Source organism: Hemitrygon akajei, chromosome 4 (assembly GCF_048418815.1).
Source record: "Hemitrygon akajei chromosome 4, sHemAka1.3, whole genome shotgun sequence".
NCBI lineage: Eukaryota > Metazoa > Chordata > Chondrichthyes > Myliobatiformes > Dasyatidae > Hemitrygon > Hemitrygon akajei.
The window spans coordinates 190,211,123-190,226,574 of NC_133127.1; the positions used below are offsets into that span (position 1 = coordinate 190,211,123).

The window sequence follows — 15,452 nt, forward strand, 5'->3', positions numbered from 1 at the left end:
TATATTCATTTTAATAGACTCAATCCTTGAACTGAGACTGAAAAAAGGAATCAGGTTCCATCTTGTCACATCTTCCTTAATTTTTTTATATAAAGGCTGATAATTACATTCTGATAATTTTGCCAAATCTTTTGGCATAATGATGCCCAAATATTTGAAAGACTCTGTGTGCCATGCCCAGGGGTATCTACTTTCAATTTCTCTTGGTGGGCTATAGTAATATGAAAGTAATTGGGCTTTATCTATGTTGATCTTGTATCCTGATAATTGACCATATTGTTCAAAGGACGGCAATCAATTTAGGTAAAGAGTATGTTGGTTGCCCTAGATAGATCAAAATGTCATCCGCATAACAAGCCAATTTATGCTCTGTCCCTTTAATAATAATTCCCCTGATATCTTCATTTTGTCTGATGTATTGAGCTAATGGTTCCAGATATAACGCAAAGAGAAGCAGTGACCATGCACAACCCTGTCTCGTGCCCCTTTCTAGGGTAAGACTATTTGATAAATATCCATTGATTTTAATCCTAGCAGTAGGATTGTCATATAGTGTCTGTATAGTTTTAATAATTGTGTCTTGGAAACCAAATCTATGTAAAACTCTGTAAAGAAAATTCCAATTAACCGAATCAAATGCTTTTTCAGCATCCATACTTATCACTATTGCTTCGATTTTATTTTTTTGTATATGATCCATAATGTGAAGTGTCCTTCGTATATTGTCTTGTGTCTGGCATTGTCGTATAAAACCTGTCTGATCGTTACGTATCAGTATGGGTAGAAACTCCTCTAATCGTTTGGCCACGATGGAGGTAAATAATCTATAATCTACATTAAGAGCGGATATTGGTCTAAATGACCCACATTCCATTTTATCCTTGCCTTCTTTCGGTATAGCTGAGATTATCGTTCCTTCCAACTGGGTGGCATTAGTGCCTTTTTTATAGCCCAGTTCAGTGTGGGGAGTAAAACAGGAATTAACTCATTTTTAAATTCTTTGTACCACTCTGCCGTATACTCATCTGATCCTGGTGACTTGTTTAATTTAAGCTTACTAATTGCAGCTTTTAATTCAACTTCAGTTATGTCAGCAGCCATCATTCTATTTTGTTCTTCGCTTAAAGTGAGTAACTCCAGAGAATTCAAGAAGGTGTCAATCTGGGTTATGCTTCCCCTTGGAACTTTGGAATATAGAGTTTTGTAAAACACTTCAAAAGCTTTTTGAATTTCACTTAGCTTATTTTTTTATCATTTTCGTTCCTGGGTCCCTAATTCTATGAATTGTATTTTCTGCTATCTTTTTTTTTCAGTTTCCACACCAGTATTTTCATAGATTTCGATCCACTTTCATAATGTCTCTGTTTCAGAAACATTAAATTTTTCCTGATTTCTTGCGTAACCAAACTATTAATTTAATTCCTAATTCTTTTAATTTCCCCTAATGTATCCTGTGCCAAATTCAATTTGTTTTTTCTCTAGTTCCTTCAGCCTATTTTGTAATTCCTCTAATGTTTTATTCCTTATTTTTTTCTTATATGAAGATATCGCTATAATTTTCCCTCTCAAGACCGCTTTCAGAGTATCCCATTAAATGGAAGGTGAAACCTCGCCATTATCATTAAATTCTAAGTAGAGACCAATTTCTTTTTTAATTTGTTCCTTAAAGTATGAATCATTGCGTAGACTTGTATTTAGTTTCCAAATAGTATTCTTTGGTTGCAGGTCAAAATCAACAGATAAATATATAGCTGCATGGTCACTTACATCTATTGTCCCAATTCCACAGGTGTTTATTTTGTCTTTGTCTTTTCCAAATGTTATGAAATAGTCTATTCTTGTATATACAGAATGGGGAGCAGAATAACGAGTGTAATCCCTTCCGTCGGGGAAAAGGTCCCTCCATATATCAATTAAACCAACATCCTCAAAAAGTGTATTAACTTTCTTATGTAAAGATTTTGTTTCATAGGTTTTTCTATTGGAAGAGTCTAAGTTTGGTTATAATTGTAAATTTAAGTCTCCACCACATATCAGGAGACCTTCTGTTTCCATTACCATAATATTAGTAATTTTCTGAAAGAAACCAATATCACTTCCTGGGGGGTGTGTATATATTCAATAGAGTAACTGAATTTCCATCTATATTCCCCCTTAGAATATATCTGCCCTCTTTATCTCCCATTTCGAATACTTTTTTCGAAATTTAGCTTACTTGAGATAAGAATAGCAACTGCTCTCCTATGTCCTGATTTATATGAGGAGAAAAACAAATTAGTGAAGCCCATTCTCTTTAGTTTTTTATGCTCCATATCACCTAAATGTGTTTCCTGTAAATATACTACATGGGCTTGTTCGTTTTTCATTTTGGATAAAATTCTATTATGTTTGATTGGATTTAATAGCCCAACGACATTAAAAGAAATGAATTTTACCTTGCCCTTAGCCTGTCAATGTATCACTTAAATTAGAATAAAACTTAATCGATCTACTCCCTGAACAAATAAGAACCAAGAAACGCAAATAATAACACAAATGGCAACGAACATGTGATTCCAAGGCTGAGGTCTCTAGTAGATACACATATATATACATACATACATACACACACATATATGCACACATATATATATTCTCATTTTGGTGGGGGGGAAAGGAGTAAGTGAGAGAATAAAGAATAACAACTAAGTAATATAAAATTCATATTATAATAAGTATTTCTTGAGATAGGTATATCACCGTCTACTTTTGCTTCCGTATAGCCTCTCAACATTTTTAAAGTTAGCCAAACCTTATGGCTCTTCTGAAGGGGTGAGGACTGTCTTTGGGAAACTTCCGGTCTCTTCCTGATATACTTCTCTCGGCCTCCTCCTGTCTCTTTGCTTTCTCAATTCTCGCACTATTTCCCAAGTGGCATGGGATAATTCCTCTGCCAGGCTTTCCCTCGGTTTGGTCACGCTGACGGGCAACCCTCTGGCCTTCATGTCTGTAGTCGCCTCTTCCACTGTCTGGTACAACCGCATTCCGTCGTCATAAAACACTTCAAGTTTAGCAGGGCATGGAGTTTGAAATCTAATCTTTTTTTGCTTTAGTACTCGCTTTACTTCAGAGTATTCTTTACATTTCTGCAGAACCGCGGGGGGGTTAATCTTGGTTGAAATATATTACTTTATTGTCTAAAAACACTCTCTTCTTACCCCAGGTCCTTCGCACAATCTCTGCCTTGGTGCTGTACCGAAGGAATTTAATTATTATTGAATGTGGCTTATCTTGGGTAGACTTCGGGACTAACGCGCGATGCGTCCTCTCGATTTTCAGCGCGTCCCGCAGCAACTTTCCGACAAACTCCGTCATAGACGAGCTCTCCGCTCCTTCGGGAACATTGTAGATTCTGATATTTTTCCGCCGTGATCTTCCCTCCAGGTCAAGCAGTTTACCTTCTTGGTGATTTAATATTTTATCGTCATACTCAGTATTCATTCAACGTTTTGAACACGATCTTCCACCTTCTCAATTCGAGTCTATGCCACTGCTATTTTTTGGTTGACGTTGGCGAGCTCTGCCTTAATATCATGTAGCTGCTGCTTTATTTCTTTCTGGAACTCCCTTATCTCTTTCAGGATTCCGATCATATTCGCCGCTTTGCCTGAACGAGGTCCAGCGTCCGCCTCGCTAGCACGCGATCGGGTAGGAGAGCCGCTCGTTGCACTCCTCTCGGCCGCAGGCTCCACAGTGTTGCTTTTTTCATTTCCATTCTTTTTCCCCATTCTTGCCCCTCTTTTCAGTTCAAATATTTTTCGAAAAATACAATATTTGATGCGTTAACAGGGCTTAATACGGAGGAGCTTGTGACTTAAACTGCCATTCTCGACGATGACGTCACCGGAAACTCTCTGCCATCCAATTTCTAAATGGACATCGAACCCTTGAACATTACCTCACTACTTTTTAATTTCTCTTTTTTTTCACTACTTATTTTACCTTAACTATTTAATAGACATATATATACTTAATGTAATTCAGTTTTGTCACTGTATTTACATGTCATGCATTTCATTGTACTGCTGCCGTAAAGTTAATAAATTTCACAACACATGTAGGTGATATTAAATCTGATTCCGATCAGTAATGATCAGTAAACCAATTGTTTGGAATCAAATGCCCTTGCCTGGTGTCTCAGGGCTGTGTGTGTCTGTACCTGCTCCACTCCCTGCCTCTGCCACTCCTTCTGTCACCTGTTCCACACCCCTCCCAGGCACTCCACCATCACCATTCCAAAGATCCTTTGCTCCTGCCAGATTTACAAACTCGCTCTCCGCCCTGCATCAACAAATACAGTACTTAGACAGCCTAGTTATATATATGTGCCAAAGACTTTTGTACAGCACTGTATATTTATTAGAATTTCTGATTGTAACATATAGTCCAGAGTAACATATAGGCCAATCAGTCCATCAAGTCCATGCAGGTTCTCAGACCATTCCTATCCCCTTACTCTGTTTCCTGTAACCTCTCTCCTTTACATGCCAATTCCCCCATCAGCCTTCTAAACTAGAAGAAATTCATAGTCACCAATTAACTTAACAATCAGAACTTCTTTGGGTGCAGGAGGAAACCAGAGACTAGGGGAACTATCTAGCCATGGAAGCAAACTCCACAGAGGTCAGAATCAAATCAGGTGGAGCTGGAGCGAAGATACAGCTGCACAACATTTTGATTCAGAAACACGAGTAAGTCTGCAGACGCTACAAATCCAAAGCAATTCAAAGTAAAGCATCTTCTCCCTTCCTTCTCAGTCCTGATGAAGGGTCTTGGCTCAAAACATCAACTATCTATTCATTTCCATAGATGCTGTCTGACTTGCTGAATTCCTCCAGCATTTTGTGTGTGTTGATTTTGATTCAGATTTGGATTCATTTATTTATCACATGTATATCAAAACATATAGTGAAATGCACCTTTTGTGCTAACCACCAACATAACCTCAAGGTGTGCTGGGGGCAGCCTGCAACTGGCACCACACAGTCCAGCACCAATAGCGTGCCCACAATGCTCGGCAGAACAACACAGAACACAACAAAACAAGCCCCGTACCTTTCTCCCGCTTGCCAACCCACCCATGCACAACCCAAGACCAGGCTGTCTGTGGATGAATGGGGGATGTTTAGATTTATGAACCAAACTCAAGCAATTGCGACTAGATTTGATGGGCATCTTGATCAACATGGACAGGTTGGGCCATGTACATCAAAACATACAGTGAAATGAGCCATTTGTGTTATCAAGCAACAAACCCTAAGGATTGGGGTGGTGGGATGGAGATATGTCTCTACCAAAGGAGGTGAAAGGTGCTCCTTCCCTTTGCCAGACTGCAGGTCACCCTTGGGCAAGGTGTAGCACCTGCATAGCACCCCGATCAGGGTGACGTGAAGCCATGCGAGCAGGGGGTGGATGGTCGTATGAGCAGTTGATGCATATCACAAGTTCTGGTTATGTGACCTCTGACACCAGGCAGACAATCTCTGAAGAGTATTGATACTGTCTGGGGGATCACCTATCTTGGAAAGATACTGCCCCGAAGAAAGCAATGGCAAACCACTTCTGTAGAAACAATTTGCCAAGAACAATCATGGTCACGGGAAGACCATGACCATTCACGTCATACGACAAGGTGCATGATTGAATGGAACCCTAAGGGTACACTGGCGGGAAACCTGCAAGTGTTGCCACACATTCGGCGCCAACATAGCCATCCCACAATGCTCAGCAGAATAACTGCAGCACAACAGCAGAACAAGTCCTTTTCGCACGCACGCATGCACACACATGCACACGCACACACACACACACACACACACCTCTCTCAATCCAACCAAGAGCCTTTTGCTTAGAGCCCATCAACTTGGTAGGAACTTAGTACTCTACACCAACAAACAACCTTTAGAAACCAATGTAACCTTAAAAGAATGAACAATTGATGTCTATTTAAAATTAATTTGGTAGAACCAAGGAAGTCAAAAGTAGGAAGCAGATATTACTAGGCTGTGAATTTGCAGACCAACAGTTGTGGTTCAGCACTTCAGTGAAAGTCAGCCTTTTCAGCAGAGGTGAGGCAAACATTTATGTAACCAAAAATAATCATTTCTTTTTAAAAAAAAAGATGTCTTACGTCTGTAACATCTGGTGGAGGTTCAAATTTCTGAGCACAGACCAAGAAGGTATCAGGAGCAGGTTTGCCCTTCTTCACGTCAGGGTGATCACCATCTGTAACATGGTGGAAAACACTGAAAAACTTCTTGTGATTGGTTGTCTTTAAGTCGAGCATTCTCTTCATTGAGCTGGTACCCACTGCCATCGGGACGCAGTGCTTGGCGAGGTGGCAGACCAACTTCTCCGCACCTGAGGGAAAATCAAGTAAAACACTGATAACTAAATGTGAAATGGACGAAAGCAAATTGGAGAGCTAGGTGGCAGGGAAGCAGTAGATTGACTTGGAGTAGGTTAAAAGGTTAGCACAACATCGTGGGCCATAGGGCCTGTCCTATTCTGCACTGTTCTTTTTTCTACTAACTGAGCCCATGCCACCCAATTACATTCCTTTGACCAATTAACCTATGAACTTTCAAATGCGAGAGGAAATCGGTAAACCATGAGGAAACCAATATGGTCACATGGATAAAAGTAAACTCCTTACAGACAGTGGAGGAATTGAACCCAGGGTGCTGATACTGTAATTGAGCAATGCTAACCACTACGCTAACACGCCGCCCATTTCGCTGCAAGTGCCATTTTAGAGAATAGTTACAACACAGACAACTTTGGCCCTGATTGCCTCATCATAACTATGGATGTCTTTCTGCACATCCATTCCCCATCAGGAAGGTCTAAAATCTTTCTATTCCTTTCTACAACAAAGATTCAACCATTTCCTCTGCACCAGCACATTAATCTGCTTGGCTAAACTTGTTCTTAACCTGAAGAACTTCTCAAAGACAGAACATTACAGCACAGTCAAGGCCCATTGACCCACAATGCTAATCTTATTACCCTTCTTCTACATAGCCCTCCATTTTTCTTTCAGCCATATGCCTATCTCGGAGTTTCTTATATGCCCCTACCACCAAACCTTGCAGCCTGGTCCAAGCACTCATCACCTTCTAAAAACTTACCTCTGAAATCCTTTCTATGCTTTCCTCTAATCACCTTCAAATTATGCCCCCTCGTTTTAGCCATTTCCACTCTGGGAAAAACTCTCTGACTGCTCTCTCCATCTATGCTTCTTATTGTGTTGTACACCTCTATCAAGTCATCTCTCATATTCCTTCATTCCAAAGAGAAAAGCTCTAACTTGCGCAACCTGTCGTCATAAGATATGCACTGCAGTCCAGCCAGCATCCTGGTACAGTGTCTATAGCAGTATTCAACCTCTTAGAAATTTTCATTTTTTACTGTTTTACAACATTGAATTACAGTGGATTTGGCTCTTTTTGACACTGATCAACAGAAACAGAATCTCCTATGTCAAAGTAAAAACAGATCTTTATAAAGTGATCTGAATTAGTAACAAATATAAAAAACAAAATAAATGATTGCGTAAGTATTCACCCCCTTCAAGTCAATAGTTAGTAGATGCATCTTCGGCAGCAATTACCGCCTTAAGTCTGCGTGAATAGGTTTCTATCAGCTTTGTTCTTCTTTACAAAACCACTGAAGTTTTGTCAGATTGCACGGGGATCGTGAGTGAACAGCCCTTTTCAAGACCAGCCACAAATTCTCAATTGGATTGAGGTCTGGACTCTTAACTTTGCCACTCCAGGACATTAACTTTGTTGTTGTTAAACCATTCCTGTGTAGCTTTGGCTTTATGCTTGGGATCATTGTCTTGCTGGAAAACAAATCTTCTCCTAAGTCGCAGTTCTCTTGCACACTGCATCAGGTTTTCTCTGGGATTTCCCTGTATCTTGCAGAATTCACTTTACCCCACGGCATGATGCAGCCACCATGTTTCACAGTAGGGATGGTGTGTTTCTCATGATGCGTGGTGTTTGACTTACACCAAACAAAGTGTACAGTCTGATGACCAAACAGTTCAATTTTGCTTTTATCACGCCATAGAACCTTCTTCCAGCTGACTTCAGTCTCTCGCCGAAATGTCACGCGAGGTTTTTTCAACAGTGGCTTTCTCTTTGCCACTCTCCCATAAAGCTGCAACTGGTGAAGCACCCGGGCAACAGTTGTTGTATGCGCAGTCTCTCCCATTTCAGCCACTGAAGCTTTTAACTCCTCCAGTCATCAGAGGTCTCTTAGTGGCCTCCCTCACTATTTCCCTTTTTGCACAATCACTCAGTTTTTGAGGATGGCTGCTCTATGCAGATTTACAGCTGTGCCATATTAGTACATAGAACATAGAAATCTATAACATATTACAGGCCCTTCGGCCCACAATGTTGTGCCAACCACGTACCTACTGTAGAAACTCCCTAGAATTTCTCCAGCACATAGCCCTCTATTTTTCTAAGCTCCATGTACCTATCTGAGAGGCTCTTAAAAGACCCTATTGTATCTACCCCTACCACTGCCGCCAGCAGTGCATTCCATGCACCCATGCTCTCTGTGTGAAAAACTTACCCCTGACATTCCCTCGGTACCTATTTCCAAGCACCTTAAAATTAAAACTATGCCCCCTTGTGTTAGCCATTTCAGCCTTGGGAAAATAGTGTCTGGCTATCCACACGATCAATGCCCCTCATCATCTTATACACCTCAATCAGGTCACCTCTCATCCTCCATCACTCCAAGGAGAAAAGGCCAAGTACACTCAACCTATTCTCATAAGGTACGCCCTCCAATCCAGGCAACATCCTTGTAAATTTCCTCTGCACGCTCTCTATAGTATCCATAGCCTTCCTGTAGTGAGGCGACCAGAACTGAACACGGTACTCCAGGTGGGGTCTGACCAGGGTCCTATATAGATGCAACATTACCTCACGGCTCTTGAACTCAATCCCACGGTTGATGAATGCCAACACACCATACACCTTCATAACAACACTGTCAACCTGCACAGCAGCTTTGAGTATCCTATTGACACAGACCCCTCCACACTGCTAACAGTCTTACCATTTATATTATATTGTCTTCAAATTTGACCTTCCAAAATGAACCATTCACAGTTATCTAAGGTGAAGTCCATCTGCCACTTCTCAGTCCAGTTCTGCATCCTATCGATGTCCCGCATTAACCTCTGACAACCCTCCAGACTGTCTACAACACCCCCAACCTTTGTGTCATCAGCACACTTACTAACCCACCCTTCTACTTCTTCATGCACGTCATTTATAAAAATCACAAAAAGGAGGGGTCCCAGAACAGATCCCTTTGCACCACCCCTGGTCACCAACCTCCATGCAGAATACAAACCATCTTCAACCGCCCTTTTCTTTCTGTTGGCAAGCCAGTTCTGGATCCACAAAGCAAGGTCTCCTGGGATCCCATGCCTCCTTACTTTCTGAAAGAGCGATGCATGGGGAACCTTATCAAATGTCTTACTGAAATCCATATACACTACATCATCGCTCTATCTTCATCCTCAAAGAATTCAACCAGGCTCGTAAGGCATGACCTGCCCTTGACAAAGCCATGCTGATTATCCCTAATCAGATTATGTCTCTCCAAATGCTCATAAATCCTCCCTCTCAGGATCTTCTCCAACAACTTGCCCACCACTGAAGTAAGACTCACTGGTCTATAATTTCCTGGGTTATCTCTACTCCCTTTCTTGAACAAGGGAACAGCATTTGCAACCCTCTAATTCCGCGGTACTTCTCCCGTCCCTACTGATGATGCAAAGATCATCGCAAGAGGCTCAGCAATCTCCTCCCTTGCTTCCCACAGTAGTCTAGGGTATATCTCACCTAGACCCACTGACCTATCTAACTTAATGCTTTTATAAAGCTCCAGCACATCCTCTTTCTTGACACCTATACGCTCAAGTGCTTCAGTCCGCTGTAAGTCATCCCCACAATTGCCAAGGTCTTTTACCCTGGTGAATACTGACTCCACACATACGTTTCCACTATCGCACCTGATCGGTCCTTTTCTCATACGGCTTATCCTCTTGCTCCTCACACACCTGTAGAATGCCTTGGGGCTTCTTTAATCCTGCTCACCAAGGCCTTCTCATGGCCCTTTTTGGCCCTCCTAATTCCATTCTTAAGCTCCTTCCTAGCAACCTTGTAATTTTCTAGAGCTCTAACAGTATCTAGTTTTTTATATCTTTTGTAAGCTTTTCTTTTCTTCTTAACTAGATTTTTTACATACTTTGTACACCATGGTTCTTTTACCCTACCATTCTTTCCCTGCCTCAGTTGAATATACCTATCCAGAACTCCATGCAAATGTTCCCTGAATAGCATCAAGTTCCTGCCTCATAGCATCATACTGTATTTCCCCCTACCTTAATTAAAAGTTTTCCCAAATTGTCTGCTCCTATCCCTCTCCTGCGCTATGGTGAGATAAGAGTTGTGGTTACTACCTCCAAAATGCTCTCCCACCGAGAGATCTGACACCTGACCAGGTTCATTTCCCAATACCAGATCAAGTACAGCCTCTCCTTTAGTTGGATTATCTACATATTACGTCAGGAACCCTTCCGGAACACACCAAACAAACTCCACCCCATCTAAACCCCTCACGCTAAGGAGACACCATTCAATATTAAGAAAGTTGAAATCTCCCATCACAACAGCCCAACAGCCCTATTATTATTGCATCGTTCCAGAATCTGCCTCCCTATCTGCTCCACAATATCCCTGTTACTCTTTGGCGGTGGGGGGGGGGGGGGGGGTCTACAAAAAACACCCAGTAGAGTTATTGCCCCTTTCCTGTTTCTGAATTCCACCCACACTGGCTCAGTAGACTAGCCCTCCATGACTTTTTCCTTTTCTGCAGCCATGATACTATCCCTAATTAGCAGTGTCATATCCCCACCTCTTTTGCCTCCCTCTCTGTTCTTTTTGGAACATCTAAAGCCTGGCACTCAGCAGCCATTCTTGCTCCTGAGACATCCAAGTCTCTGTAATGGCTACAACGTCACAGTTCCACACTTTAAGTTCATCCACCTTACACTCCTTGCATAAAAATAGACGCATCTCAAACCATCAGGCTGAGTGCATCTTTGCGCTAACATCTGCCTATCCTTCCTCACAAACTCCCTACAAGCTGTCTCTACTTGTGCTCCAACCTCCCTATCCTCTGCCTCTTCACTTCAGTTCCCACCCCCCTGCAAATCTAGTTTAAACCCTCCCCACCAGGATATCGGATTCAAGTGCAACCCATCCTTTTTGTACAGGTCACACCTGCTCCAGAAGAGGTCCCAATGATCTAAAAATCTGAAAATCCCTGTCCCCCACTCAAATCCTTCAGCCACGTGTTTATCCTCCACCTCATCCTATTTCTATACTCACTGCCGTGTGGCACAGACAGTAATCCCGAGATTACTACCTTTGAGGTCCTGCTTCTCAGCTTCCTAGCTCCCTGTATTCTGCTTTCAGGACCTCCACCTTTTTTCTACCTATGTCATTGGTACCAATATGTACCACGACCTCTGGCTGCTCACCCTCCCTTTTCAGGATATTGTGGACGCGCTCAGAAACAATACCTGGGAGACAAACTAACACCCTTGTGCCTTTTTTGCGTTCACAGATCGCCTGTCTGTCCCCTAACTATAGAGTCCCCTATTATCGCTGCCATCCTCTTCCGTTCACAACCCTTCTGAGCCACAGGGCCAGACTCAGTGCCAGAGGCTTTCCTCAGGTAGGTTGTCCCCGACAACAGCACTCAAAATGAAATATTTAATATTAAGCAGCACTGCGTAAGGGTGCTCTCCACGACCTGACATCACTCCTTCCCTCTCCTAACAGTCACCCACTTATCTGTCTCCTGTGGCCCTGGGGTGACTACCTGCCTGTAGCTCCTGCCTATCACCTCCTCATTCTCCCAAACAAGCCGAAGGTCATCGAGCTGCAGCTCCAATTCCCTAACTCTGTCTCTAAGTTCGACACTTTCCATTTCTTGATGATTAACTTAACTGTACTCCAAGGGATATTCAGTGACTTGGAAATTTTCTTGTATCCATCTCCTGACTTGTGCTTTTCAAAAACCTTTTTGCAGAGTTGCTTGGAGTGTTCTTTTGTCTTCATGGTTTTTGCCAGGATGCTGACTCACCAGAAATTGCACCTTCCAGATTCACGTGTATTTTCACTACGATCAATTGAAACACCTCTTCATACACACCGATCTCCATTTAACTCATTATGTGACTTCTAAAACCAGTGATGATTTGGTGTGGCATATTAAATGAGCTGAATATTTATGCAATCAATTTATTTTGTGTTTTATATTTGTAATTAATTTAGATCATCTTAGATCAAAGATGTTTTCACTTTGACACAAAAGATACTTTTTCAGTTGATCAGTGTCAAAAAAAGACAAATTAAATCTGCTGTGATTCAATATTTCCAAGGGGAGTGAATACTTTTTATTGGCACTGTAAATCTCTGCATCCTCTCTAAAGCTTCTAGTTAATACCAGGAATTGTGTACACTTTATAGACTACTTCCTCAACCCACTCTACCACTTTCAAAAATTAGTTCACACATATCTCCCTTTCAAAAATCAGTTCACATACGTCTCCATAGATCTGCATTCTCCTGCAATCTTTTAGTATCGACATTGGTATTGGTTTATTGCTGGAAATAATTTGGAAAATGTGTAATTGGGAAAAAGATAGGCTTGAGTTCTTCTCTGATCTTGGCAATTTACTTGTAAATGCCATACCAAATGAGGAGACCTCATCATTGTGCTGTTAATTGTGGTGTATCCTCCATGTGGTGACATAACGTTTGCTCGTAAATTGCCAGGATCAGAAAACAATTCAACCCAATCAGTGAAAAGCTTTTCTTAAGTACGGTTCATACAGATCAAATTACTGGACAATACACTGAGCTAGAATTACGCAGACCAATAACAATGCACAATAAAGTGTAAAAGCTACCAAGAGTGCAGTGTAGTATCATTCAATTAATGCTGCTTATTTAACAGTACATTACAGGAAAAAGCCCTTCGGTCCATTATACCTGTACTGTTCATGATGCCAACTTGAATTGCACATCTGCCTGTATTCCTGCCTGTTCACATGCCTGTCTGTGTGCTTCCTAAACATTGCTATCATAAAGAAAGGAAGAAGTTAGCAGAAATTATGGACCAGTTAGCCTGACTTCAGCAGTTGGGAAGATGTAGGAGTCAATTGTTCAGGATGAGTTTATGGGGCACTTGGTGACACAGTGCAAGATAAGGCAAAGTCAGCATGGTTTCCTGAAGGGAAAATCTTGTCTGGTGAACCTTTTGGAATTCTTTGTGGAAATTACAAGTAAGAAAGATAAAGGGTATGCAGTGGATGTTGTATATTTAGACTTTCAAAAGGCCTTTGACAAGGTACCACACATGAAGCTGCTTACCAAGTTAAGAGCCCAAGTTATTACAGCAAAGTTACTGGCATTGGCTGATTGGTAGGAGGCAGCAAGTGCGAATAAAGGGATCCTTGTCTGGTTGGCTGCCAGTGATTAGTGGTGGTCCGCAGGGGTCGGTGTTGGGACCATTTCTCTTTATCCTGTATATCGATAATTTAGATGATGGAATAGATGGCTTTATTGCCAAGTTTGCAGAAGATACAAAGACTGGTGGAGGGGCAGGTAGTGTTCAGGAAACAGGTAGGCTACAGAAGGACTGGAGAATGGGCAAGAAAGTGGCAAATGAAATACAATGTTGGAACATGCATGGTCATCCACTTTGGTAGTAGAAATAAATGTGCAAACTACTTTCTAAGTGGGGAGAAAATACATAATAAGAACATAAGAAATAGGAGCAGGAGTAGGCTATCCAGCCCATCGAGCTGCCCCGCCATTCAATAAGATCATGGCTGATCTGTCCATAAACTCAGCTCTATCTACCCGCCTTTTCCCCATAACCCTTAATTCCTTTACTACGTAAAACCCTATCTAACTATATCTTAAATATATTTAATGAAGAAGCCTCAACTGCTTCCCTGGGAAGAGAATTCCACAGATTCACCACTCTCTGTGAAAACCAGTTTCTCCTCATCTCCGTCCTAAATCTTCTCCCCTGAATCTTGAGGCAATGTCCCCTAGTTCTAGTCTCACCTATCAATGGAAACAACTTCTATCTTACCTATCCCTTTCAAAATTTTGTATGTTTCTATAAGATCCCCTCTCAATCTTCTGAATTCCAGAGACTATAGTCCCAAGCGACTCAATCTCTCCTCATAGGTTAACCCCTTCATCCCTGGAATCAACCTGGTGAACCTCCTCTGCACTGCCTCCAAAGCCAGCATATCCTTCCTCAAGTATGGAGACCAGAACTGCACACAGTACTCCAGGCGCGGCCTCACCTGTACCCTGCATAGTTGCAGCATGACCTCCCTGCTCTTGAATTCAATCCCTCTAGCAATGAAGGCCAACATTCCAATTGCCTTCTTAATAACCTGTTGTACCTGCAAGCCAATTTTTTGCAATTCATAAACAAGCACTCCCAAGTCCCTCTGCACAACAGCATGCTGCAATCTTTCACCATTTAAATAATAATCTGCTCTTCTATTATTCCTTCCAAAGTGGATGATCTCACAAATCCAAAAACCTGAGTTGCAAAGGAACTTTTGCAGAACACCCTAAAGGCTAACTTGCAAGTTGAGTCAGTGGTAAGTCATTGGCATTCATAACAAAAGGATTTGAGTACAGGAGCAGGGAGGTTCTACTGCAGTTGTACAAGGCCTTGGTGAGACCGCACCTAGAATATTGTGTGCAGTTTTGGTCCCCTAATCTGAGGAAAGACATTCTTGCCATAGAGGGAGTACAGAGAAGGTTCACCAGATTGATTCCTGGGATGGCAGGACTTTGATATGAAGAAAGACTGGATTGACTAGGCTTATACTCACTGGAATTTAGAAGATTGAGGGGGGATCTTATTGAAACGTATAAAATTCTAAAGGGATTGGACAGGCTAGATGCAGGAAGATTATTTCCGATGTTGGGGAAGTCCAGAATGAGGGGTCACAGTTTAAGGATAATGGGGAAGCCTTTTAGGACCGAGATGAGGAAAAACTTCTTCACACAGAGAGTGGTGAATCTGTGGAATTCTCTGCCACAGGAAACAGTTGAGGCCGGTTCATTGGTTATATTTAAGAGGAAGTTAGATATGGCCCTTGTGGCTAAAGGGATCAGGGGGTATGGAGAGAAAGCAGGTACAGGGTTCTGAGTTGGATGATCAGCCATGATCATACTGAATGGCGGTGCAGGCTCGAAGGGCCGAATGGCCTACTCCTGCACCTATTTTCTATGTTTCTATGTGAGGAAGGCAAATGCAATGTTACCATTTAT

General features: G+C 41.9%; 1 protein-coding gene across 2 annotated transcripts in view; it reads right to left on the reverse strand.

The window, feature by feature from the left end:
• Window positions 1-15,452, reverse strand: part of pudp (pseudouridine 5'-phosphatase) — a 152,369-nt gene that overhangs the window by 115,722 nt on the left and 21,195 nt on the right. For both annotated transcript variants that reach the window (XR_012098779.1, XM_073044239.1), the window contains exon 3: window positions 6,170-6,399. Coding sequence is in view for 1 of the 2 variants with exons in the window: in XM_073044239.1 (XP_072900340.1) it covers window positions 6,170-6,399 (230 nt within the window). In the remaining variant the exon portion in view is untranslated. The remainder of the gene's footprint in view (window positions 1-6,169; window positions 6,400-15,452) is intronic.